Here is a 26,127-nt window from a genome sequence, read left to right as displayed (position 1 = left end):
TTGGAAAATAATTGGAGATGAAGTTAGATAAAGAAACTAACCCTCTGTTTGAAATTGTCAATTAGCAAATGTTCATACAGCGAGAAACAGGAATGAAATAATGTAGAAGGGGATTTTAGTCTATCTGCCTTGATTAACTTAGCCTTTTATTTATTCTTTTTTTTATTTACTCATGCCCAAGGATTTCTGGTAAGGTTGCCATTCATTATGCATCCCCTTGCCCTGAGGCAGCGGTGGCGCGTTACTTTTGGACTGACTGCATCCACAGAGCGAAGGTACTGTACAAAGTCATTGGGAAGATTTCCAGGATTTTGACCAGCACAGATGAGGGACTGGCAACCAACAGAAGCTTGAAAGATGATGACATGTACCTACCAACACTATCCTTCCAAGCGATAGCTATCACAGGTTTGGGAAGCACTGATAGAGAATTACTGCAGTTCATTCTGTAGATAGAACAGGGCACAGCCACTCTCTGCAATGGCCATTAGGACGTCTTTCTAAACGTTTTACTTCTCACAAACACTGGTTCTAAATGCCTCCACCATAGGAAACAGATCTCACTTATCTACCCTTAGCAGCCTCATAATTTGTACACTTCCATCAGATCACTCCTCAGCTTTGCCCACTCCAGGGTTTACAGACATGGCCTTTCCAATTTCTCCTTATAACTGAAATGCTCCAATCCAGGCTACATCCTTGCCCTTGCACCTTTTCCAGTATAGTCACACCCCTGTGAGACCCAGTCAATGTTTAATAAAATTGTAACATGATATTCTTTGCATCACTGATGAAAGCAAACATACTGTAAGCCTTATTCATCACCCTCTCAATATGTGCTTTCAGGGATCTGTCGGCTTTTATTCCAAGGTCTTGTGTTCATCAACAATCTCTGGGGCCCTACTACTTGTTTATATCCTACCCTCACAACCTTCCAAAGTGCATTACTTTTTGCTTGCCGGGATTAAATTCCATCTGTCATTGCTTTCCAGTTGATCAATATCACACCATAGCTATCGACAGTGCTGTCTACACAAGACTGGATAAAACTAATTGATTCTTTGAACTATTGCCACAGAATTTCATGTCTACCTGAAGGAAGATGAGACCCTGGTTTAAGCTCTCTTTAGAAAGATCTACCTCTAACAGCACACCATTCCTTCAGTATCACAGAAAATGCATCAACTTAAATGATTAAGTTTCTAGTATGGAACTTGTATTCACAACCTTCTCTCTCAGAGAATGCCAGCTATTGAGACACATTTGGCATTTTTCCATGTTATATAGCTTCTCTCAGCTCAGATTTCAGGATACAACAGTGAGCAGCTTGATCTAATCTCTCTTCCAGGCAGACAAAGAGGGGTTCTGGTGAAGTGTGATTTCCATAGGTGGTTATTATTAAACAGCCGCAAGATGTCTTTGGACTCTACATGCAATCCAAAAGACGCATTAGGTAATGAGAAAAATTAAATCAGAATATATTGTACTGCCCAACCAGCCCAAGCCATTAATTATTCTCTATTTGTGCCTCTCATCCTTCATCACTTATGTATTGGGACAATCTTCCTCTTGCATGCCAGTCTAGCAATCCCTGAGATCTGATTAAGGTTCTTCATCCTGATATGTTAACTCTTTCTCTTCCCACAGATGCTGCTAAACATTTCCAGCAGCTCCTGTTTTTATTACAGATTTCCAGTTTTCTCTTTGGTGCACCCAGTTGGGCCCTACAAGGCACACAACTACCACATTCTCGTTCTGAGATGGACATTTTTCTTTTGGATTCCATGTTTAATTCCTTGGCATCCATCTTGAATATGCCCTTCCTCATAAGTGGAAATTTTATCCCCTCCAGATTAATGCAAAAACTCATCATCAAGTCACTTCTCTGCATTTGTTTTGCAAGAGAGACACACAGCCATTTGTCCTTTCCTGTTAAGTGTAACCTTGCAGTACTGGTAGGATAATTTTTGCATCCTCAAGTGTCTCTGTATTTTTAAAAAAATGAAACTGCAAACAGAACAGTGCCGAGTGTTCCAACTGTGGTCCAACCATTTGATACACATTTAATATAATTTTGATGCCAATATGAAGCAGGGTGCTGAGATCAGCTTCAATCATTAATTCTTGGGAAATGTTTTGTGCACAATTGCAGATGCCTGCTGCTTTCCAGTGCTTGCATCAGGCAATCCATTTACTTGTGTCCTTATTTCAATATCAACTGCTGAACTATTGCACACACTGGGAATGTAATCTAGATTTATGGTCACCAATTGTCCATAAATCCAATTACATCGCAGTCAGAAGACATAGTCACATCTCGCTTTATATTCATCTTGATGTCAATTAGTTAATTGCTCATTTTCTCTCTGTTCAGTTCTCAATGAAGCCTCAGGCATATGAGATAGGCTGAGCAGATAATACTAAACTCAGAAGGTTCCATTGACTGAATTTAAGCAGACACACACAGGTAAGAATTTAAATCAGGTCATTAAAATTAAATTCTGCATCTTGAATTTGGTGCTTAAAAATTAAGTTAATTAGGTAATTAGTATTAAGCATCATTATGAAAATTGCAGCTGGGGTAATCACCAGGGTGTATGGGACAATAGTCAATGGTTAAGATAGGGTATATTTCAGTACTTTATAAGAGTAACTACATTTCAAAAGTGCTCCCTTGGCTATAAAGTCATTTGATGTATCCTAAAAGAATATGAAAGGCACGTTGTTCTTTGTTAAATGCAAGTTATGTAACTGTAAATGATCTTTGATGATTCTAAGGGTTTCTGTAGATGCGAAGGATTCTAAGCACCTACTAGTACAGCAAAGTTGTTTGAAATGGGGTGGGAAGAAGTAGTTGAAAATACACGAAGAGTGGGAGTGTAGATGCAGAGAGGTCTGTAGTGTATGGATGAGGGATATAGCAAGGAAGAGCAGAAAGAATGGAGTGCAAGTTGAGAGTGGGAGGGGAAGGGATACATACAGATAAAGGCAGGAAACCAGCAACCTGTCACAGAAACAGTCTTATAGTACAGAATTGGGATGTTGGCCTATCAAGTCCATGCCAGCTTTTATGCCCTACCCTAATGCTATTTGCCTGTATTAATACCTTATGCCTTTGAAATGTATTAATTATCTTTTCGCTTAGATTGTCTACCAGGAAACTAACCCTAATTGCTTACAAAAATGTCATTCCACTTCATGTTCTTCCATCCTGCCAAAGGGTTTTGGCTCAAAATGTCTTTTCCTAGATGCTGAGTTCCTCCAGCATTTGTGTGTGTTGCTCAGATTTCCAGCATCTGCAGATTTTCTCTTGTTTGACACTCCATTCCATAGTTACTTGTTTTACGCCAACAGCATCAAAACACTGGAGATGCCAGATAGCACTATCTAAAATCAAATCTATCACCCTTTATTTCCCCAGCATATCCAGTTGCAATATACTGAATAACTACACTTACGGACTTTACCGGATTACTACATCTACGGCACACTACAAGAAGACTATATAACAATTTTTCCAACTCCCAGTTGCACAGCATGTATAAATCCAGCAATGATAATATTTTGCAGGGCACTATTTTGAAATTTACATTTTACACAGAACATCCCAAGTGCAGTAAACAGTGCTGATATCACAAGACTAAAAGACATGAGCATAGACATAGATAGACTGTTGAAATAGACAATTACAAAGCAGATGAAATTCAATGCAGATTAAGTGTGACCTGATAACTTCTGGCACATTGAGAAAAGTCAGCATATGCTAGATGATACAATTTTAAATAGGGTTCAAGAACAGAAACTAGGTTTCTATTATTTTGCACAAGACAACTTAAATAAACCAGTTCCCGGGCTTCATAATTAGGAACATAATGCTTTGCTAAATCTATATTTAAAAAGTTTGTTCAACTGAACTGGTGTCCTGTACTTGATATTAGGAATATTGCAGAAGCTTTGGACGGAATGTGAAAGTGGCTCATTGATTGCGTCATCTACTTCAAATCCCAGTGGGTTCAGTTTCCAGTGACTGAAGGTTGACACCAGAAGGCATGGAAATTGGACATGGGCAAAAGTAACAGACAATGTAAGTGAAAACTTTAAAACAGAATACATTTATTTTGTAGTTTATAGAAATTGTGTGTCTGTACTGCTGCCATGAAACACATCATAAAACAGTGATAATAAATGTGGTTCTGATTGAATACCTTTTCAAAGGTATGGTATAAGGGGTAGCGGACAGAGAAATCAGTGAGAGCCTTAAAGAGAGACTTGGTTAAATTCTTAAAGAAACCCTTTTTGGGTTTACCTGGAAAAAGTGTGAAGCAGGACTAACTGGATTAAAGAAATAACAGGTTTGATGAAGTAAGTAAGTAGCCTGTGTACAATATTCTATGATCTGGAATGTAGTCTGAGTCACTGGTGGAGGAGTCATATTAAAAGAATGAAAATGTGCAACCCATCATCTCAGGGTAATTAGGAGGGATGTGAGAATAACAGGTTCTTCATGCCAACCATGATGCCCATCTATTTGCTGGCATCCGAGCAACATCCCTCTAAACCTTTCCTACATATCTGTCCCACTGTCTTTAAACATTGTAATTGCATCCATCTCTACCATCTCCTCTGGCAGTTGTTGCACAGAACCACTACTTGATGTACAGTCGGCCCTCCTTATCTGCGAGGGATTGGTTCTGGGACCCCTCGCGGATACCAAAATTCGCGGATGCTCAAGTCCCTTATTCAACCTGTCTCAGTGCGTTGGACATTAGGACCCAGCGGCAGAGATCTGAATCCGCAGTGTTTCTGTTCACGAAAATAATCACGATTGCGATTGAAAATAAAGTGGAAATAATAAAGCGATTGGAAAGAGGTGAAACGCCATCGATCATTAGAAATGCGTTAGGCTAGTCGGTCAATGATCGGAACAACTTTAATGGATAAGGTGAGAAAGGCTGTGCCCTGATGAAAGTTACATTACTAAGCAACACAGTGATTTAATTATTGGGTTTTGGGTTTTTGATCCTCACATCAACCCGGCATGGTGGAGAGCGCACTTGATAGCAGTCTGTTACTGGATCGAACTCGGGAAGAAGTTCCCGAGCCCGGCGCTGAAACATACGTTCTTAAGTGTTTTATATGCATAGAAAGGTAAAATATATACTATATACTAAGACAAACATTTGACTAACTGACGCTAAATAATACTGGATGTACCTGTTCCGACTTACTGAATAAGAGAACTTCCGATTTTTTCCTGATCCCGATCCATCACATCTCCCGTATACTTTAAATCATCTCTAGATTACTTATAATACCTAATACAATGTAAATGCTATGTAAAATAGTTGTTATACTGCATTGTTTAAGGAATAATGACAAGAAAAAAAAGTCTGTACATGCTCGAACAACAAGTGCTGGAAGAGCACTTCCGGGTTTTTGCAATTCGCGGTTGGTTGAATTTGCGCATACGGAATTTGCGGATAAGGAGGGCCAACTGTATTTACAAATAAGCTAATAATTGCATGAGGGAAAAAGGAATGCTACGATATTCTGATAAAATTAAGCAGTATAGTTGGCTCAACTCTTAAGAACATTTACAGACTAGTTGGATTAAATGTCCTGTTTGTGTGCAGTATTTTTTAGGTTACAGAAAATTACACTTTCCTTCATTAAAATAACACCAATAAAAAAAGACAACTTCAGAACTTTTTCCAGTTTATTTAAAAAAATACTTCAAAGAAATTTTCTATGTATTCCATCTGCACGCTCAAATTTAAAATCTTACAAAGCAACATTTTAAAAGGTTAAAACATGCTTCATATAGTGAACTAAAGAAATTCACTGAGCAAAAGGTTAATATCACGTAGAGATTTATTTATCTTAAAATGTACCATCTGCTCACACTCCGCTTCATTAAAAAGTTATTACACCCTCTGGTGAGACAAGAATTTATAGGGGTTGTGATGGAACTAAGGCCAAGCAAAGCAAAGCTTACTTCCCAAGCAAATGCCATTCTGAAATTTTATTTGCAAGTGAGGTTCTCATGAACAATTTCCTCCGTGGACCACTGGTTTTACAGATTCACACACGGCTGTGGAACAGTACTTTGCATTGACAGTGGAATTGGCTGTCTGTCCAAAATAGTCAAGTGTCCATCAACAAACTAACACATACTGCACTTATCCCTTTAGTTTTGAATTGTACCGGGCATGTGGAAAGGAAATCCGTTAAGAGTGGTGCACTCCTGAGGATGCAAGTCTACTGTTGCATCAAAAGAAAAGCCTTTTCTATTCTATTTATTCCAAGAGATCACAAATGTTCTTTTGGTTCTCTTCCACTTTCCAGAAGATTAGACCAAAAAGCCATTATGTCTTCATGACTGTAGGTTGACTTGTGGAGAGCACATTTTCCAGTAACTCGCACTTGACACCAAAACCCCAGAAAGCTTTTTGATGCCTCTTCTTGTCACCATCCCTCTATTCAGACTACTATCACTGACCAGCTGTACAACTCCAGAGCTGTAATATTCCTTGATTAAGAAATGCAGATATATTGAAGATGTTTCCAGGTAGGGGTAGAATGTTTAAAAACAAAAACAGGGCTCAAACAGGTTATTCACTATAACTCCAAATGAAATTCAGGACAAATCCCTCAACTACAAAAATGGTGAGAATGTGGAATGCCCTGCCACATAACTACTGAAGGAACAGCACTAATGGAAAGATCCCATCAGTTGACTTGCAATCTCATATCCAATGTTGGGTGACACCAACATTTTTGCAGTCTTGAAAATTTTCAAACAAAGCCTGATTAACAGCAACCCTTCAGCTCTGTTAACACCTCTGACCCTGGATGGCAGTCGGTATTCTTGTAGTGCAGAAGAAAGGACACAAAGCAAAATATTTTACTTGGTGAGTGGGAAGATATGGTAGGTGACAGATTTGAAGTCAATGACGATCTGTGTAGCCAGCAATCAATTCACTATGATCTATTTTACACCACCCTCCCTCTGAAGCAGATGTCTAAAATGAGAGATGTACTCAATCTGACAGTCCAATGACCTCCCAGAATGGGCAGGCACAAAGCTCGTCAATGGGTCAACTTCAAAAATGATCTTATGCACTCTAAGAATGGATGGAGATACTTGCAGCTTGATTGTGTAATGATCTCAAGAACAGACATGCCCACTTGCAGTGTGGCACCATATTACAGTATTCTGAAGATTTGTAAGCCAATGATATCAATAATGCATGCAGATCAGCTGAAAAGTTTACATTAATGTAAATATACTTAACAGAAATACAAAAATACAATACCCTTCTGGGCATTAACTCTGCTACACTGATAGAAATGTTCAAAAATAAAGTAAATGTCTTCATAAATTACCGCTAGATACACTGAGGCATTTCAATAATGCTGACTATTGGTAAAGTAAGATAAACCTGAAGGAATTATCCTGCTAGGTACAATATTACAATATCTTAAAGGAGTCATATTTCTTTTGAAAACAGCTTACATTTATAAATGGATAAAAAATTACAAATACACTAAAGTGAATAAAAAATACAAGTGCCTGGGAAGCAAGTTTTACTCTGAACAACCAAATTTTAAGCTCTAAAAATCTCAGGACAAGACAACAAATACAGCTCCTCTCATTAAAAAGCAGAGAATGAGTTTCTGGAATTCTTACCCCACCCCCCTCCCCTTCAATCTAAGTGTTTGGAGGATAAAATTATTTTTAATATAAAGGTTGTCCACCATGTTAGCAAGTGCTTGTTGCTCAAGAACCCTGTTTACACAGATTACATCATTTGATTGCACATTACATTATAGTTTTTTTAAAATCAGATTTTAACATATATTCTGATTTTGTAGATATCTCAATATTAAGCATATTGTCATATTACTGGAACAGGAAGAGATGTAGAATTGGCAGAAGAAAGCTAGATGTTTGCTATTTAGAAAATTGATGTTGGAATGGAAACGGAATGGGGAATCCAGGAGAGATAGCTATTTATTGCTTCCAATTTAGATTGACAACTTGGAGTTAAGGAACTGGACAAATCTATAGGTGAAAGACAACAATCCAGGCAGCGGTTTCACTGGCATTCAACATGTCCATCATGTAGAGATGGGACAAAATGTGCAAGGTACTTCAGTTGGGTAGTCCTTAGCCTGCAGGCTGGTAAAGATACAAGAGTCTGAATGTCCTGATTTTGTACCTATAATTTCAAGAGAGAAATCATGCAATGGATTGTCAGGAAGGGCAAACCAAGGCAGAGCATGTGGAGTTATATGATGGTATGCATTGCATATATCAAAGTGGTTCCACTGAGTTTCCAGTGCAGAGGGCATGTAGCCAGTTTCAAGCTGTGCACAAAAACTGGCATTGTCTCAAGAGAAAGCAGATTGGTTTGAATTGGTTGAAAGAAATTCACATCAAGAGTGTTAAATGAGACATGCAAAATCTTTCCCATTTTTCTCAAAAGCTAATGGGTTTCAGAACAACGGGACTTTCGAAAATATTAAATTATTTTCATACCCGAGTCAATGGTCACTCAGTCCATCATAACTGCAATATCAAGCTGATCTCCGAATCATCTCCTTTATAGTGAACCATCTCAATCCAAGAATTTAACTGGACCTCTTAGCATCCACACCTATAGTGTGTTCTGCGCTTGCAAAGAGAAATTGCAAACGTTTATCGCCTGTTATGAGGAGAAGTGTTCTAAAATCACATCCCTTGCACTGAATTCCAAACCAATTGAAAGCTTCTTTGCTACAAAAAAAGCAATCTTTGGAGGAACTCAATATGTTAAGCAGCATCAGCTAGGTGTGGGAAGATTTGTCGATGCTCTGTTGATTTGTTTAAAGTTCCTTTGACATTTTGAATCTATTCATAATGTTAAGCAGCCTGATTAGATTATCCCTCAGTCATCTAAATGGAAGATTATGCAAGCTAGTCCTCAATTCAGTCCAAATGCTACAAGGTGCCACTGCAAATTGGCATTGTCAGGTCATTTTAAAATACAGAACTACTCAAATTTCCATCATATTGAGACTATACTTGGGATACAACAAAACTCAATTTAGGCAATACCTTTCTGAAATCAAAGCATTTTCTAAGCTCACTGTACCAAGTAATCTATTCTGCATTTGACTGCCTTCTCGATTCCAGTCTAATTGCTCCTGGAGCCTAGAAAGTACATAACAACATGCAGATCAACAGAAGAAACTAAGACAAGGTTGAAAAGACAAGCTTGTATTAGAATCCTAATAGCATAGTTGGCCACCATTAGCCCATTTACATCTTTCCTGGCATACAGGAAGAACAAGTCTGGGAATTTTATTCCCTTCCAAGTAATTGTCCAATTTAATTTTGAAAGCAAGTGTGGGTGATTAGTAGGAATGGCTGAACTGGATCACCAGCTGGCAGTGCATACCAATCACAATGTTTTGTATTAAAAATTAACTTTATGCAATTTGTTGTTGGGTGCTTCCATCAACAACCTCAGGAAATAACTTTTCCTGCAGATTTTCTTCCAATTTTGAGTGGATATTAAACTAGATCCCTGAAAAAATTCTATTAATTAACCAAAATGAAACTTCGCTGCAGAACAGATTTGCACTTATAAGAGATGGGCAGTCTGTGCAGAGAATGAAATGCTGTAAGGACTTTTTCCTTACACATCCAGTGTGTGCTCATATGCCTAACGTTACTGTTGACCTGTGCGTAAAAATGGTCATTGCATCTTAGGACAGTTTCAACACACTGTAAAACTCAGTCCATTTAGCTGTCAAATTACTTCAAAAGAAAAATGAAACTATATAAAGTGCAACAAGAATGAATTTTTGATTTCAAGGAAGTCATTATCTTCCAGGTTATGGGTATTGAATTAAAGGTAAGCTAATTGTAATGTAAAAATAGCTAACAGACTGGTAATTTAAAATTGAGTTGAGATCGAGTAAGCAGTATTAAAATTTCAATGTGATATGGTTCCATAAGTTTTCCACCAATGAGAGGGTCTTTTCTTGCATCTTAATGCAGCTTGCTGCAGATTAATAATTATTGCTGTAATTAGCCAGCAACTTCTTCAGCAATGCATCACACAACTTGCAACAGAGTAAAATGTGAACTAGTCATGATTTCATGATCCCTCTGTTCCGAGGCCTGGAAAAGAGCAAGCTCGAGAAGGAAATAAAAGGATTTGGACTATTTGATCTTTAAAGCCTTTTCTGCTGTTCGATATGATTACAATTGATTTAGATTGTTTTTTTAAGATCTGCCTAGGTTCCATAAACCTTTGCTAGGCATGGAAATCTATCAACCAAAAATATTCAAGAAACATCTCCGAGCCTTTACAGCTTTCTTGGGAGTTTGGGGTTGCTCCTCTCTGTTTGAAGCACATTCTGCTACAAGGCTTCAATGGCCTTGTTCCAAAGTACATTGGGTCTGCAACAATGGGAAACAAATGTGGAAAGGAGCAGAGGATGGAAGTTTAAGGAAGTTCTAATCACAGCATTGATAAAAACAAAATTATAAAAGACACATAAAATTAATTGAGGTTGTCTAATGAATGAGAGCAACTACCTTGCCCAGGAATGGCAGAATGAGAGATATGGCTACATACTTGGACAGATGTAGGTTGCATTAACATTATGCCCTTAAGTTCTTCAGTATCAGAAATCTTAATATATTGATAGTTGCCATGAAGTACAAGTTCATAATTTTATGAATGAGAAAGGACTTCCACCCCATTCTAAAGTTATCTAACCCAAATGACTTAAGGTCTCCTCACCACAGATTTAATTCTTTCCCCATTTAATCTTTCAACAAGAAATTTCCAGGGATGGAATACGTTCCTGAACACTTTTAGGGAAGAGGCAAATTTTCAAAAGTCTAATCAAGACCTACTGCAATCCTAACCATGACAAATGAGTAATAGTTCAAGAGAAACGGGCAATAAAAATCCATTTTTCTTCTTTCCCAAGCAATCTTATTGATATTTTGTCATGTTTATTTCACAAAGTAATTCAGAAGTGAATGCCTTCAGCTGAAAGGTTGTGGCAATAATCTCCACTCCACAGTCCAGAGATGAAAGGAACTCTGCATAAGCAGTTTAACAATAGGAAGCTCAGAAGCAGCCAGCTTCACAGCCCAGGGGTGACACTGACCCAGACTTAAGCCATTAGTGAAACAGGCATCTCAGTAATCATGAAAAAGCCACTCATGAACATCAGCAATGATTTTCAATAGGGATGAGGGACAAGGTTAAATTGCAACAACTTCAGTATTCAAGGCTGGAGGAAACCTCAGCATGTACGTGCTGTCCTCAAACATTACTTAAAACTCCTTAAAATATTCCAAGATCATGGGGATGTCTTTAAACTTGCAGAGATGAACTCCAATAGAAAATTAGAGGCAGACGGTAGACATGCACTTTGATAAATACATGCAAAAGGAGTCTAGTATATGGAAGCTGAATCAAAATAAGTAATTAAGGTTGGGTTAGTCTTACATGGAGTTTAAATACTGGTCTAAAGTACAGTAGTTGAGATGACTGTTCATTTTTGTGGCACTGTTCCTACCCAATGGGGAATGAATTTTATTCATTTTCTCAATGTGGGGAGATTCTGACAAGCCTGACATCTAATGTCATAACCAAACATCGTATCTTAACTGGATAAGCTCACTGGCCAGCTAGGTCAGTTCAAGAGGCAGAAAAGGGTTAATCATTCTGCTGTAAAACAGAAATAATGTAGAGACTCAGAGTGGGCAAAGATACTGTATCCTCAAGGAAATAAGTGAGCACTGAAGAAACTGGACCACAGTGAGCATTGTTCAGATATTCTAAAGATCTATTCCTGCACATCCTCATAATGTGTTTTGTCAATAGGTAAATTTACAATCATGCAAGTAAAATATGAAACAGCAAAATAGTGGCAAGTCTTCATTAAAAACAGTCTATTGTGAAGATACAGAGTAGAACACTTTAATTTTGTTTGGTTTATAGTGCTGGTGGCACTCCTGCTACATTATGCACTTGGAAATGAAGTGCAGGTTCGACAAGGCCTTTTCAGGACATTAGCCAGAATCAGATTAAAGAGGTCAAAATTCTGACCACGAGTGGCCTGAACATCTGTGTAAACAGGGCTGGCCTTCACTTGCTGAGTGCATTTTAACGTCACCGCAATTCAAGGAACACACTTTAAGAACGGCACGATTTCTTCACTAAAATTTGAATCCCAGCCAACTTATAAAACTAAAACTTCACATCCCTGTTTAAAAAGAAAGAAAAAATATTTATTTAAAAAGTTGAGTATATACACACGTTATTGTGGAAAACTTTGCTGATCTTGGGATTGATTACTGTGATCTTCCTGTATTACAGGCAGCTTAGCCTGGACTTCAGGTTCCACTGCCATATCATCTGAACAGCTTACATCAGTTTCTGTCTTAATTTCTTTAGTGGCGATGTCAGAGTCTGTGTTTGGTTTTGTTTCTGTCTCCTCCTGGTGGTATTTCTTCAGGCGTATGTGCCATGCTAAGCTACAAACAGCAGACACAGTTTTGAACTGGTGAATGACATTTCGAGGAATAAAGTATATGTCGTTGTCCGAGAGCTGGATTCTGGAGTAGCGGATGCCCTCCCTCCGTAATTGATTGAGTTTTGCTTCATCCACCCATTGCACGCACTGTGAAAAGAAAAGGGAAACTAGAATGGTATACCGTCCTTGCAGTAAATGACACTGACGCAGAAATCACTGAAGCAAAGATAGTTCACAACCTATTCCAATAGTTCGATGCTATTCCTCAACAAACCACCATTATACTTTACCTAGTAAACATGTCAGTGGCAGGAAGATCCTTATAGATAGGATTTACTTGCATTTAGAAATGCATGCACAGTATTCATCTTTTTATTCATTTAGAGATACAGCACAGAACAGGCCCAATGAACTGCACTGCTAAGCAACCCACCTTTTTATCCTTAGCCTAATCAACGGACAATTTATAATGACCAATTAACCTACTAACCGGTATGTCTTTTGCCTGTGGAAGGAAACTGGAGCACTGGTGGTAACTCACATGGTCGTGGGGAGAACATACAAACTATTTAAATATGGCACAGGATTGAACTCTGAACTCTGACCCCCTGAGCTGCAATAAGTGCAGGGTGCTTGGACTCAAGGTACCAAAGCAGTTTTGAAAGCTTCATCGCCGCATTAGACAGCCTCCAGGCCCGAACTCCATCCTCTGGCCACCCGCTGCCAGACACCCTGGCCAGGTGCGGCTAGTCATGGGTGGGGTGAGAGGACAAGGTCAGGGCCGGAGGTCCCCGTGCCAGGGCGGCGGCAGTTGCAGTCCGGACAGAGCGACCAACTGAGCGAGGAGAGCGAGAGGCCCACACCCGTAGGATTTTGTAGGATCTATCGACTGACAAAAGTTTGTTTCAGCAGATCGCAGCGAGGTAGCTGCTCTGATACTTACAAAATCTTGAGTCCGAATTAGTTCATCTGTGAATATTTTAGCACCAGATTCCCCACGAACATTTGGTGTGGTAAACAGGTTCAGAGGCGGCACCCATCTGTCCGCGCTCCGGGCCGTAGCGTCGGCCCTTCCCGCCGGCCGCGCTCCGGGCCGTAGCGTCGGCCCTTCCCACCAGCCGTGCTCTGGGCCAGTAGCATCGGGTCTTCCTGCCGGCCATGTGTTTAGGTGACTGATGACCTCGCATGGGTTCAAGTTCAACAGTGGGCTGACAGGGAACGAGGAAAGGTGCAACTGGCTCATATTGTTTCCTCGCGGCCCAGTGGTTGGGGACCACTGAAGTACACTGTGTAGTGTGGGGGGGCTACATGCAGGCGTACTGGGCAGAAAGAACGGAACTAAAACCCCGCAACCCGGAAATAATCTCTCAACAGTATTTGTGTATTTTTTTTTTTTTTTTCGGGATCTACTGGGAAAGTCTCAAAGATCGACCAGTTGATCTAGATCGACGGGTTGGCGACCACTACCCTAGAGCATAGAAGAATGAGGGGAGATTTGATAAGGATTATACAAAAGTATAAGGGTCATAGATAGGGTATGTGCAAGTAGGCTTTTTCCACCGAAGTTGGGTGAGACTAGAACTGGAGGTCATGGATTAAAAGTGAAATGTTTATGGGAAACACGAGGGAAAACCTCTTTACTCGAGGGTGGTGAGAGTGTGGAATGAGCTGTCAGCAGAAGAGGTGTATGCATAAAGAGAAAGTTGGATAGATACACAGATGGAGGGGGTATGGATGGCATGGTCCAGGTGCAGGTCGATGGGACTAGGGAGATTAATAGTTCAGCACAGACTATATGGGCCAAAGGGCCCCTTTCTGTGCTGTAGTGTTCTATGATTGCATTTCCAAAATCTCAAAATGAAGCACTTTCTTCAAGACCAGACCATAGGTCAAATACCTTTGGGACAGTACTGCATGGAACACCTTAAACTACATCTCTAAAACCTCTGCACAAGTTCTAATGGCTTAGGAAATAAGGTTTGGCTGCAATGGTGACAAAATATTGCAAGAATGGTTCCAATTACCAGCTACATTACTTGAAACTAACACAAACATCCTGAAGCTAATCCAACTGCACAAAATTGATAGCAAGCAGAATCCTCCCATCAAATTCCACTTCCTATATATCACACCTCAGCATGATACAATGAGTTAAAGCAGATAACTAGGCAGATGTGCAACTCTACACATAAACTCACACTGAACTCTCGAGGAGGATTTGAACGGAATACCTGTGACACAGGTGGCTCATGCAGATCCAGCTGTAATCGTTGTACAACATCTGTGAAGTCCTCTGCATGAAAACATATCACGTCTTTGGTTATTCGAATCTTGTCACTCCTACCAAGAAGGGAACAAAAGTTTTATTAAGTAGGATTTGAAAATAATTTCAGATTTTGTAATAATCAGATTAGAATGACTGAAGCAATTTAAAGTTTGAAATACAAAGAATGAATTTACAACATTTTATCAAACGCTATTAATACTGGAGAAATTTTTGGAAAGAATACAGGAAAGGACAAGTAATAAAAAAATCTATCAACCGAGAATTCAAATACACTGAGAGATGTTTAATATTTGACAAGTAAAACTTCAATCGTCGAACAGATGAGCATCTGTTAAACAGAGCACCAGGGTTGTTCGATGAATACAAAAAAAAAATAAAGGACTCACGAAGAACATATGTAAACTCACTTCTAAGTTGACTCACCATGGAGTCAAATTTAATCCAATGTTAGGATTGCACAAGATACAAAGCTTTTAACTACATAGAATTGCACCTAAAGCACATTGCTACCCCTGAAACTGCCTTTGAATCCAAGTACAGTATTGTGCAAAAGTCTAAGGCACATATATAGAGTTCGGGTGCTCAAGATTTTTGCACAATACTGTAGATTATTATTCTCCATTTACCAAATTGCACTTAATATTACTGAGCTAATACAAAAGTCTTAGGCATCTTAGCTACATTAACTGTAGATGTTAGGCGTGGCTCAACAGTAATGCTATACTCAGTGCAAAGAACAAGTTTAGGTCTCATTTCATACTGACAGTCCCAGTACAAAACTGCAGGAGTGTCAGAGCTGAAAAGTTTGTAGGAACCACGTATCCATTCTCTATCTGCTTTCTATTCTGCGTTGTGCATTTATTATGATAACTAGTCATATGAGCAGGGGTGTGGTGAAAGTGAAGAGAATAAGTTACATATCCTTGCTTATTTCGGGGAAGTTTGTAGCTTGGGAATGGCAGATGTCGTATCTATTGCTGGCCGCCGAGATAACACAGAATAATACTTGAGTACACTTAAGTTGATTGCTACAAGGTAGTATGTTTGCTAATTGCTAATAAAGGATTGAATAAAGGATTCGACTTTTGGAACAATTCTTGGAGCTGGGTGTGTGTCATGCAAGTATAATAACTCCACTGTGACTGCAGGCTAGCAGCAATTGTTTAGTTTTGGTTTTGCTGCTACAAAGGTCTTTACCTAGGCAATGCAGAAGTGTGTTTGGAAGGTTAAAGGAGTGCTGATAAAAAGACTCAAAATTGTTACGACATAGGTGACAGCTATCAGGGCCACTGTCTTTAGCTTGAAGTACAGCAATCCCATACGGTACTTTTCTCCGCATACAAATCATGCTCTCATTTTGTCTATTCCTCTCTGGAAACACTAAATGCAGATACTTCCAGATTCCTAAAATGAGAAATTCTGCAGAATCTGGAAATCCAAAGCAAAACGCCCAAAATGCTGGAGAAACTCAAGTCAGGCAGCATCAATGGAAGTGAAAAAACAGTTGACGTTTCGGGCCAAGACCTTTCTTTGGGACTGGAAAAGGTGTAATGTGCCAGAATAAGGTGGAGGGGAAAGGGAAGGATGTTAGCTAGAAGGTGACAGGTGAAACTAGGTGGGTGGGAAAGGTAAAGGGCTGGAGAGGAAGGAATCTAGTAGGAGAGGAGAGTGGACCAGAGGAGAAAGGGAAGGAGGAAGAGATGCAGGGGGGAGGTTATAGGCAGCTGGGAAGAGATAAAAGCCCAGAGTGGGAAATAGGAGAGGAGGGATTTTTAAAAAAAAACTGGTTTTGCAGGCAGCAGTCAAGATTACCATTTACTGATTGCTGTTTTTTTCTCGCATAAAGAGGTTAACCATGTCCCCTTGTATCCTTTGCCCAAGAATGTAAATTTATGGTTCCAGGTGCATGAATCATCCAGTTATAACAACAAACAACTTCCTTTTATTTGCCGCATTTTAACCACTCACAATCTTGCACACTTCTATCAAATCTCTCAACCTGCATGGCTCCAAAAAGGAAAACTAGCTAGTCTAAGTTTATAACTGCAATTCTTGGTTTAGGTTTCTAGCTGAAATAATTCTAGCAAACTGTTTTTGTATCGTCTCTAGGAGCTCCACACTCTTTTTAAAGATGGGTGAGTAGGATTCCAGCATAACGCTCATATTTCTGAACTATGCGCCTCTATTCAAGATCAATATCTCATCTTACTAACTGCACTCTCAACATATCCTGCCACTTATAAATGAGCGACCAAGACTGTCCCAGCACCATATTTAAAACTGCTTTAAATAGTTTATTTTGATTCTATTCATTCTTTTTAGCAAAAGGTATCACTTCACACTTCTCTCACATGCTACTTGTTTACCTACTCTAAGTCTTAGTAAAATAAAATACTGCAAGTACGTGGGTCAGGCAACAACAGTGGGGAAAAAAATCAGTTAACATTTATTTATTTAGTGATACAGTGTGGAGTAGGTCTTTCTGGCCCTTTGAGCTACACCACTCCAGCAAACCCACAACCCTGATTAGCCCTAACCTAATCACCGGACAATTTACAACAACCATTTTACCTATCTGGTATGAGGAAACCGGAGCACCCGGGGAAAAGCTGCACATCCAATGGGGAGGACATACAGAGGCTACTTACAGAGCGGCGCCAGAATTGAATTCCAAAGACCTCGAGCCATAATACCGTTAACCACTACTCTACTGTGGGACCCAAAGAATGCATAATTCCGCTGGGGCTTGAACACAGGACCTTCTGCATGTAAAGCAGACACGGAACTACTAGATTATGGAACCTTCTATTCAATGTTTCTTTTTGTAGAGATGCTGACTAACATTGTATTTTTTCAGCATTTTCTGTTTTTATTTCAGATTTAAAAAAAAGAACAACACTGGATATGCCATTCAGCTCACGAGTTGTGGCAATTCTGATGCCAATTTATACTAAATGTCCTAAGCATCATCCATATCCTTCCACTTTCATGTGTCTATTTAAAAGCCTCAAACTGCCTGATTCCACCAGCACCTCTAGTAACCCATTCCTGCCATCTATCATTCTCTGCCTGCCGCTCATGCTTTGCTTTCAACCTCCTCCCCAACCCCCCCCACAATTCTTGAAAGTATGCGTTTTGGTGTTCTACCCTGGGGAAAAAATTCCGGCTGTGTGCCATATTCAGGCCTCCCCAGTCTTTGACACTCTAAGGGAAGGGTTCTTAACCTTTTTTATGCATGGACCAATACCATTAAGCAAAGGGTTCATTAACTCCAGTTGGGAACCCTTGCTCTAGGAAGAACAACCCAAGTTTGCTCAATCTTTCCCTATAGCTCATACCTTCTAATTCAGGCAGCATCCTGGTAAACCTTCCCTAGTCTCTACATCCTTTCTATAATAACGTGACCAGAAATGCACTCAATGCTCAAGTGTCTAAATAAAGTTTCATATAGCTGCGACATGACTTCCTTCATCTTTCCCTCAGCACCCCTACCAATGAAAGAAAGCATGCCATATACCTTCTTACTATCTTATCCACTTGTGTAGCCCACTTTCAGTAAACAATGGACCTTGAGTCCACAGATCCTTCTGTATTTCCATAACATTAACCTTTTCCATTCACTAGGCCTACCGAAGTGTGACATCTCCCACTTGCCTGGGTTAAATTCTATCTGCCACTTCTCTGTCCATATCTGTAACTGATTAGATCTTGCTATATTCTTTTTTTTTTAATTTTTTTTAATTAGTTTTTCGAAACATTTTACAAAATTAAAAACCCCAAATCCCAATGAGGAGCATTAATACAGTGCAAAATTAAGCATACAATAACAATATGCTACATAGGAAGAGAATTTAACAAAAAAGCACCTAAATTAAAGACAAGTGAGCTTAGTGTCCTCCCCAAGCCCCACAACACAAGAAAAAAACAACAACTCCAGACCAACCACCACACAATATAGAGAGTATAAGTCAGGACAGTCAAACTCCCAGACTGTGAATACACTTAGCAACAGAGGATAATAATGCCTACTACCAGAAAAAAAAGGGAGCTGAAAGCAAGGGACTGAAAAGAAGAAAAAAAAGAAAAAAAACCCTAGTCAAGAGGAAGGTTATGAAAGTACTCGATAAAAGGTCCCGAGACCTTATGGAACTTTAGATCCAAATTAAGAACTGAATAATGAATTTTTTCGAGGTCCAAGCAGGCCATAATGTCGTTAAGCCATTGCGCATGAGTGGGCGGGGCAACATCTCTCCATCTAAGGAGGATCAAGCGTCTCGCCAGGAGAGAGGCAAAGGATAGTATTCGGCATTTGGTCGGACCCAGACATAAATCTGTCTCGCCCCAAAAACCGAACAGAGCAATTAAGGGGTTAGGTTCTAGGTGCTGATTCAGAATACCTGATAATGTAGTGAAGGCATCTTTCCAGAATTTCTCCAAGCTAGGACAGAACCAGTACATATGGATGAGAGAGGCCAAGCCCCTCTTGCATTTATCACAGAGCGGACTAATGCCAGGGTAGAATCGAGATAGTTTAGATTTAGACATATGGGCTCTATGAACAATCTTAAACTGTAGAAGGCAATGGCGAGCACAAAGGGAGGTTGAGTTAACCGATTTGAGAACTGAGTCCCAGCTCTCCTCGGATAAGATAGATAGATAGATAGATAGATAGATAGATAGATACTTTATTCATCCCCATGGGGAAATTCAACATTTTTTCCAATGTCCCATACACTTGTTGTAGCAAAAACTCATTACATACAATACTTAACTCAGTAATAATATGATATGCATCTAAATCACTAACTCAAAAAGCATTAATAATAGCTTTAAAAAAAGTTCTTAAGTCCTGGCAGTTGAATTGTAAAGCCTAATGGCATTGGGGAGTATTGACCTCTTCATCCTGTCTGAGGAGCATTGCATCGACAGTAACCTGTCGCTGAAACTGCTTCTCTGTCTCTGGATGGTGCTATGTAGAGGATGTTCAGGGTTTTCCATAATTGACCGTAGCCTACTCAGCGCCCTTCGCTCAGCTACTGATGTTAAACTCTCCAGTACTTTGCCCACGACAGAGCCCGCCTTCCTTATCAGCTTATTAAGACGTGAGGCGTCCTTCTTCTTAATGCTTCCTCCCCAACACGCCACCACAAAGAAGAGGGCGCTCTCAACAACTGACCTATAGAACATCTTCAGCATCTCACTGCAGATATTTAAATCCTGCTCCCAAGCCATTTTAATTTTATCCACAGGGGCCCGTCGTAAGGCTGCTAGTTTATCTTGGATAATTGATATTAAACCTTTACCTAGTGGATTAATGGAAAGAAATAGGTCCATAGCATTTTTCGCAGGCATTTCAGGAAAGTTAGGAATTAAAGGAGCAGTAAAGTGTCGGATTTGGAGATATCTGAAAAAGTGAGCGTTAGGCAGGTTGAACTTAACAGAGAGCTGCTGAAAAGAAGCGAAGCGATTATCAATGAAGAGATCTTCAAAATGTCTAATGCCCTTCCTGTACCAAACATGGAATGCTGAATCGTACGTAGTACGTAAAAAAAGGTGATTATGTGCGACAGGGCTAGAAACGGAAAACCCCTGGAAACCATAGCATTTCCTGAACTGAGCCCATATACGCAAAGTGTGTCTAACAAGAGGATTAGCTATTGATCTGGGCAGACTGCTAGGGAGTGCAGAGCCAAGAAGTGCAGATATAGATAGTTCTTTAGTGGAGCTCAACTCCATTGCCACCCAGTTAGGGCACTCGGCTTGACCGTGGAAGAAAGACCAGAAGGCAGCACAATGTATATTAGCTGCCCAGTAATATAAGCGAAAGTTAGGTAAAGCCATGCCACCCTCTTTTTTAGATTTTTGGAGGTGGATTTTATTAATTCTAGAGGATCTTGCTATATTCTTTGATAGTCCTTAACACTGTCCACAACTCCTTCAATCTTGGTTTTACCTATCTACATTTTCAATCAAATTATTGATATCGATCACCGACAGCAGTCCCAGCACTGATACCTTTGCCATCCACTCAGTTGGGTTTCAACCAACTGCTTCCTCAAATCCTGTAGAAATTTCTTACTCTTACCTTTTAATCTCTTTCCATTGGTTTTAGATAATCCTCTTATCTCCTATCATCTAGTCGTGTCCTGAATTTTTTTTTACATTTCCATCAGGGCCCTCCCTAAGCCTTTCTGCTTCAAGGAAAACAATAATCACTCTGTAAATGAAATGCTCCATGTCAGACAACGTACTGGTGAAACCTCTCTTCCTATTGTGTAGTGGTCAGCTGCAGATTGGAAAATTTAAACCCTGGATACAGGGGTTGTCAGGGACAAATGCCAGTGTCTTTAGTTGCAGAGGTTCAATATTAGTATCCTGATGTTCATGGCATTATTCCATGTAACAAAAGGATGGCTCTCTTTGAAATGAACTTATCCAAGAAATCACATGAAATGGCACCAATGAGGGGATGATGGGGATTTTTGGAGTAGGTATATTGACCCCATTCTGCATAAATCTGTAATGAAAGGCCAGACAAATGCAAATTACGACCTTCTTACCACTCTCCATACTGGACTGCCTTCAGTACACCTACAGCTGCCGTGCTCTTCCAATCAAAGCCTTGCCCCACGTGATCCGCGTGGGCTCGCGTTCTGTCCTCAAAGAGGATTTCGCGAGGTTCGCTGGCCCGAGGTAGATACTGGAGATTCTTGATTTCATTCATTGATCTGCAAAATAATTATAATAGTCAAAACCAAGCTTGCCCTGGGTTTTGTAAAAGACTGCCTGAAGTGTTACATCCCAAGGTATTCCTACCGTCGTCTCTTGAAGGGTGACTTTGGCATATCAGCAGTTGGAATCATCTGCTCGCCGGGTCTCACCCACATTATGGGCCCATCGTCACTCTGTGACCGGCAGTGCAGCTGAAGGTTGGACAGTGTCCCCCATGGCAGAGTCATCTATTTGAGATATACCCATTAAAAAATGACTGAGAACAATTTAATCCCACATGTACAAACAGTCAGATTCCTTCCAATTAGAGAACAGAAACCCATTCAACCCATTGTGTTTTGGCTAGCTTTCTCAAACTAACCCTATTAGTTTCACTGCCATACTTTAAACTTTCCGCTTAGTAATGCAAAATTGTTACATAAAGATCCATAAACAGTTGCATGAATCCGTTGAACTGAAAGCACAAGTTAACTTGTAAATGCTACTTTATACTATTTTTGAGCCTTTTGAACGTTACTACCAAATCTGAGCCACCATTTATTAGGCAGTGCATAACAACTAACTCTAAAATAAACTTCTGTTCAACTACTAGCTACCTTTCAGCAAGAGAGTTCTGTTCTAAGTTTTTACAAAGCTCATATTTAATAACCTTCTCAGGCTATAAGTGTTAAAATCAAAGCAATGTGTTTTTGATCATTACCAGAAGATTGCTGTGAACTGTCTTCCTGACAAGCAATCCATATCAAAAAATGTTCTCCTACAATAGTTGGATGAAACTTTAAACTTTGACTCAGGAAAGGAAAAATAATTGTTTATTTTGCAAATGTTAAGTTTGTCTGGCAGGACATCCCCTACATATACACAAGAGATTTTGCAGATGCCAGAAATCCAGAGCAACACACAAAAGTGCTGGAGAAACTCAGAAGGTAAGGCATTTCAATGGAAATGGACAGACATCCAAGACCCTTTATCAGGATTGGAAAGGAAGGGGGAAGATGCCAGAATAAAAAAAATGGGGAGGGGCAGAGGAGAAGGAAGGAAGACTAGCTAGAAGGTGATTGTGAAGCCAGGTTGGTGGGAAAGATAAAGATCTGGAAAAGAATGGGAGGAGAGTGGACCAAAGCAGTAAGGGAAGGAGGAGGGGCACTGGGGGAGGTGATAGGCATGAGGCCAGAGTGGGAAAGAGATGAACAGCAAAGAGGGAGAGGAAAACAAATTATCAGAAGGAGAAATCACTTTCATGCCATCAGGTTGGAGGCTACCTAGATGGAATATGAAGAGTTGTTCCTCCACCACGAGAATGGCCTCACTGTGGCAAAAGAGGTGGCTACGGATTGACATGCCAAACAAGCACCTGTTAATAAATTTAGAAGTCTGATGTATGTACATATGTTGTTTCCTATGCACATAAATTGTTTCTCTCTCCACTTTCAGTGATTGTTCTCTTTTCAGTCTTGCTTGTTTTTGATGCCATTTATTACTATAATATGAATCTTATGTACAAAATCCTTAAAAATGGAACCCATTTGTTACCTGGACACTGCCTGTGGTGTATAAAATTTAGCTCTAACCTCTGACAGAGACTCAAAAGGTTCCTACTAGTGAGAAATATATCCCAGTAGAGTTTTTACTGGAAATGCATCCCTGTAGTGGATATTTGATTATTTATTCATTTATTTAGAGAGACAGCACAGAACAGGCCCTTCTGGACCAACAAGCTGCACCACCCAGTAACCCACATATTTAACCTTAGCTCAAGCACAGGACAATTTACAATGCCCAATTAATGTACTGACTGGTACGTCATTGGACTATGGGAGGAAACCAGAACACTGAGGAAACGCACACTCACGGGAGGGACGTACAAATTTCTTACAGATGGTACTGCGATTAAACTTTGAACTCCAGCATGCCAAGCTGTAAAAGCGTCGTGCTAATCTCTGTGCTACCATGGCAACCTACATTTTTCACACAAGGACTGTGGCAAAGAAACTGGTGAAAGAACTCTGAGAAGACTTTCTGATGATATTCAAATCTCATTCACCCCCCCCAAGCAGCACTAATGTGTATCTCATTTCTGCTATGGTGATGACTGGCTGTGTCCCCATGGAAAGCTAAATGTAGTTGAGAAATGTGTTACCCTTGGTAAACTCCTTCACCTAATAACTCACACCACCTTGACAATCATATCACCGAGCATCACTTTATGTACAGTTGCAAGAAAAAGCTTGTGAACCCTTTGCAATTACCTGTTTTTCTGCATTAATTACTCATGAAATGTGGCCTGATCTTCATCTGCATCACAATAGTAGACAAACACAATCTGCCTAAACTAATAACACACAATTGTACTTCTCCTCATCAATACCAAGTATATCATTTAAATAATTGCAGTTTAGGTTGAAAAAAGTATGTGAACCTCTGGGATAATGCCTTCCACAAAAGCTATTTGGAGTCATGTGTTCCAATCAGTGAGATGAGATTGGAGGTGTGGGTTGTAGAAGTGCTCTGCCCTATAAAAAAGACACATAAAGTCAGGTTACTGACAGAGCATGCTCTTCTCAAGAAAGATCTATTTACATGCATCATGCCTCGATCAAAACAACTTTCAGAGGATCTTAGAAGAATTGTAGAGATGCATGAAGCTGGAAAAGTCTACAAAAGCATTTCTAAAGACCCAAGTGTTCAACAGTCCACAGCAAGAGAAATTGTCTAGAAATGGAGGAAATTCTGTACTGTTGCTACTCTCCCTTGGAATGGGGATCCTGCAAAGATCACATCAACATAAAAACCTGCAATACCTGCAGAAATTTCTAGAACTTGCTGAAGTCTCTGTTCATGAGCCACTAGTAAAAAAAAACACTGAACAAGAATGGCATTCGTGGAAGGACACCACAGAGGAAACCACTGCTCTCTAAAATAAAACATTGCTACACATCTCAAGTTTGCAAAAGACCACCTGGATGTTCCACAATCATTCTGGGACAATATTCTGAAAAAAAGACTTAAGTTGAACTTCTTCGCAGAAATGCCCACTGCTATACTTGGAGAGGAAAGGACACTGCACAGCAACACCAAAACCTCATCTCAACTGTGAAGCATGGTGGAAGGAACATCATGGGTTTGGGCTGCTTTGCTGCCTCAGAACCTGGACAGCCTGCAATTAGAGGAACAACGAATTCAAAATTGTATCAAGACATTTTAAAGGAGAATGTCAGGGTAGTGGTCCACCACCTGAAGCTTAATAAAAATTGGACGATGCAACAAGACAATGAACTGAACCACAGAGAGTAAATCAACAACAGATGGATTAAAAAGGAGAAAATTTGTCTTTTGGAATGGCCAAGTCAGACTCCAGACATTAACCCAATCGAGATGCTGTGCCATGACCTGAAGAGGGCTGTTCATGCAAGATATCCCTGAAATATGGATGAACTGAAACACTTTTGTACGGAGGAATGGTCTAAAATTCCTCCCGCCGTTGTGCAAATCTGATCAGCAGCTATAGGAAACGTTTGGAGGTTATTGCTGCTAAATGTTCTACTAGTTACTAAATACAAAGGTTCATGTACTTTTACCAGCCTGGACTGTGAGTTCAATGAGTTCAATAAAGATATGAAAGGTATAATTGTTTGAGTGTTATTAGTTTAGCCAGATTGTGTTTGTCTATTATTGTGACTTTGATGAAGATCAGACCACATTTTATGAGTAATTAATGCAGAAAACCAGGTAATTGCAAAGGGTTCACAAATTTTTTGGTGCAACTGTATATAAAATCAGACTATGTCTATAACAGTTCCTTGTACATTGTGCTTTATACTTTATTACTTTTACATTTATTTTGTTTTTTGATTGTGTTCTTATGACTATTGTGTTTTTATGCTGTATTGGATCTGAAGTAAATCATTTCGCTTCTTTATACTCGTGTTCTGAAGAATAACAGTACAACATCTTGAATCTAATGCACTTTGTGACTGCCTTGTTTTACACATTATCACAGTAAGACACTGAAAAACACATTTCTTTTGTTATAATGTACCTTTCACTGTTATAATACAGCGAAAGCCTCCATATAAATACAAAGTCTTTCTCAGTGGATCACAGAATGGAGGTATCTCTGCAAATTAAACTTCTGCTTTCAGTTAAATGGATAGTCCCTTTTAATCAATGCTGGATGAAGTGGTCCTTGAACTCTAACACTCAACAGATTATCACTAAATATACATGGCCTTTCAGTCAGGCTGAATAATACATGATGGCCAAAACATTATTAATGGTCATTAAAATAGCAAATACCAAGTTGGCAGAGTCCTGGGACAGATGTTTTCATGTCATATTCTCAGGCCATTATATTCCCTCCTGCAAACTGAGGCAAACTTTACTGCCAACATGAGACAGCAGGTCTATGCTCATAGCCTCAGGATCTCTGGTAAGATGACGGCTCATGTGAATGCAGCGGCCTCACAGGGGCCAACCAAAGGTGCTTTTTTCTTTGTAAGATCTGCTTTTTATGATCCAAAGACAATTCTACTCCAAGAACATTGGGTACTACAGGGCTA

General features: G+C 39.7%; 1 protein-coding gene across 1 annotated transcript in view; it reads right to left on the bottom strand.

The window, feature by feature from the left end:
* Positions 1-5,702: 5,702 nt before the first annotated feature.
* LOC140717223 (lysine-specific demethylase 9-like) overlaps positions 5,703-26,127 on the bottom strand; it is a 79,930-nt gene continuing 59,505 nt past the window's right edge. The window contains exons 4-7 of the mRNA XM_073030551.1: positions 21,653-21,795; positions 21,397-21,564; positions 14,781-14,889; positions 5,703-12,696 (exon numbers count right to left, since the gene is read on the bottom strand). Of these exons, the coding sequence (XP_072886652.1) occupies positions 12,334-12,696; positions 14,781-14,889; positions 21,397-21,564; positions 21,653-21,795 (783 nt within the window). The 3' untranslated portion in view covers positions 5,703-12,333. The remainder of the gene's footprint in view (positions 12,697-14,780; positions 14,890-21,396; positions 21,565-21,652; positions 21,796-26,127) is intronic.

The sequence above is a fragment of the Hemitrygon akajei genome, chromosome 27 (assembly GCF_048418815.1).
Source record: "Hemitrygon akajei chromosome 27, sHemAka1.3, whole genome shotgun sequence".
In the NCBI taxonomy this organism is placed as follows: domain Eukaryota; kingdom Metazoa; phylum Chordata; class Chondrichthyes; order Myliobatiformes; family Dasyatidae; genus Hemitrygon; species Hemitrygon akajei.
Note: the sequence above shows the minus strand (reverse complement) of the source record. Positions and strands in the feature narration are given on the sequence as shown.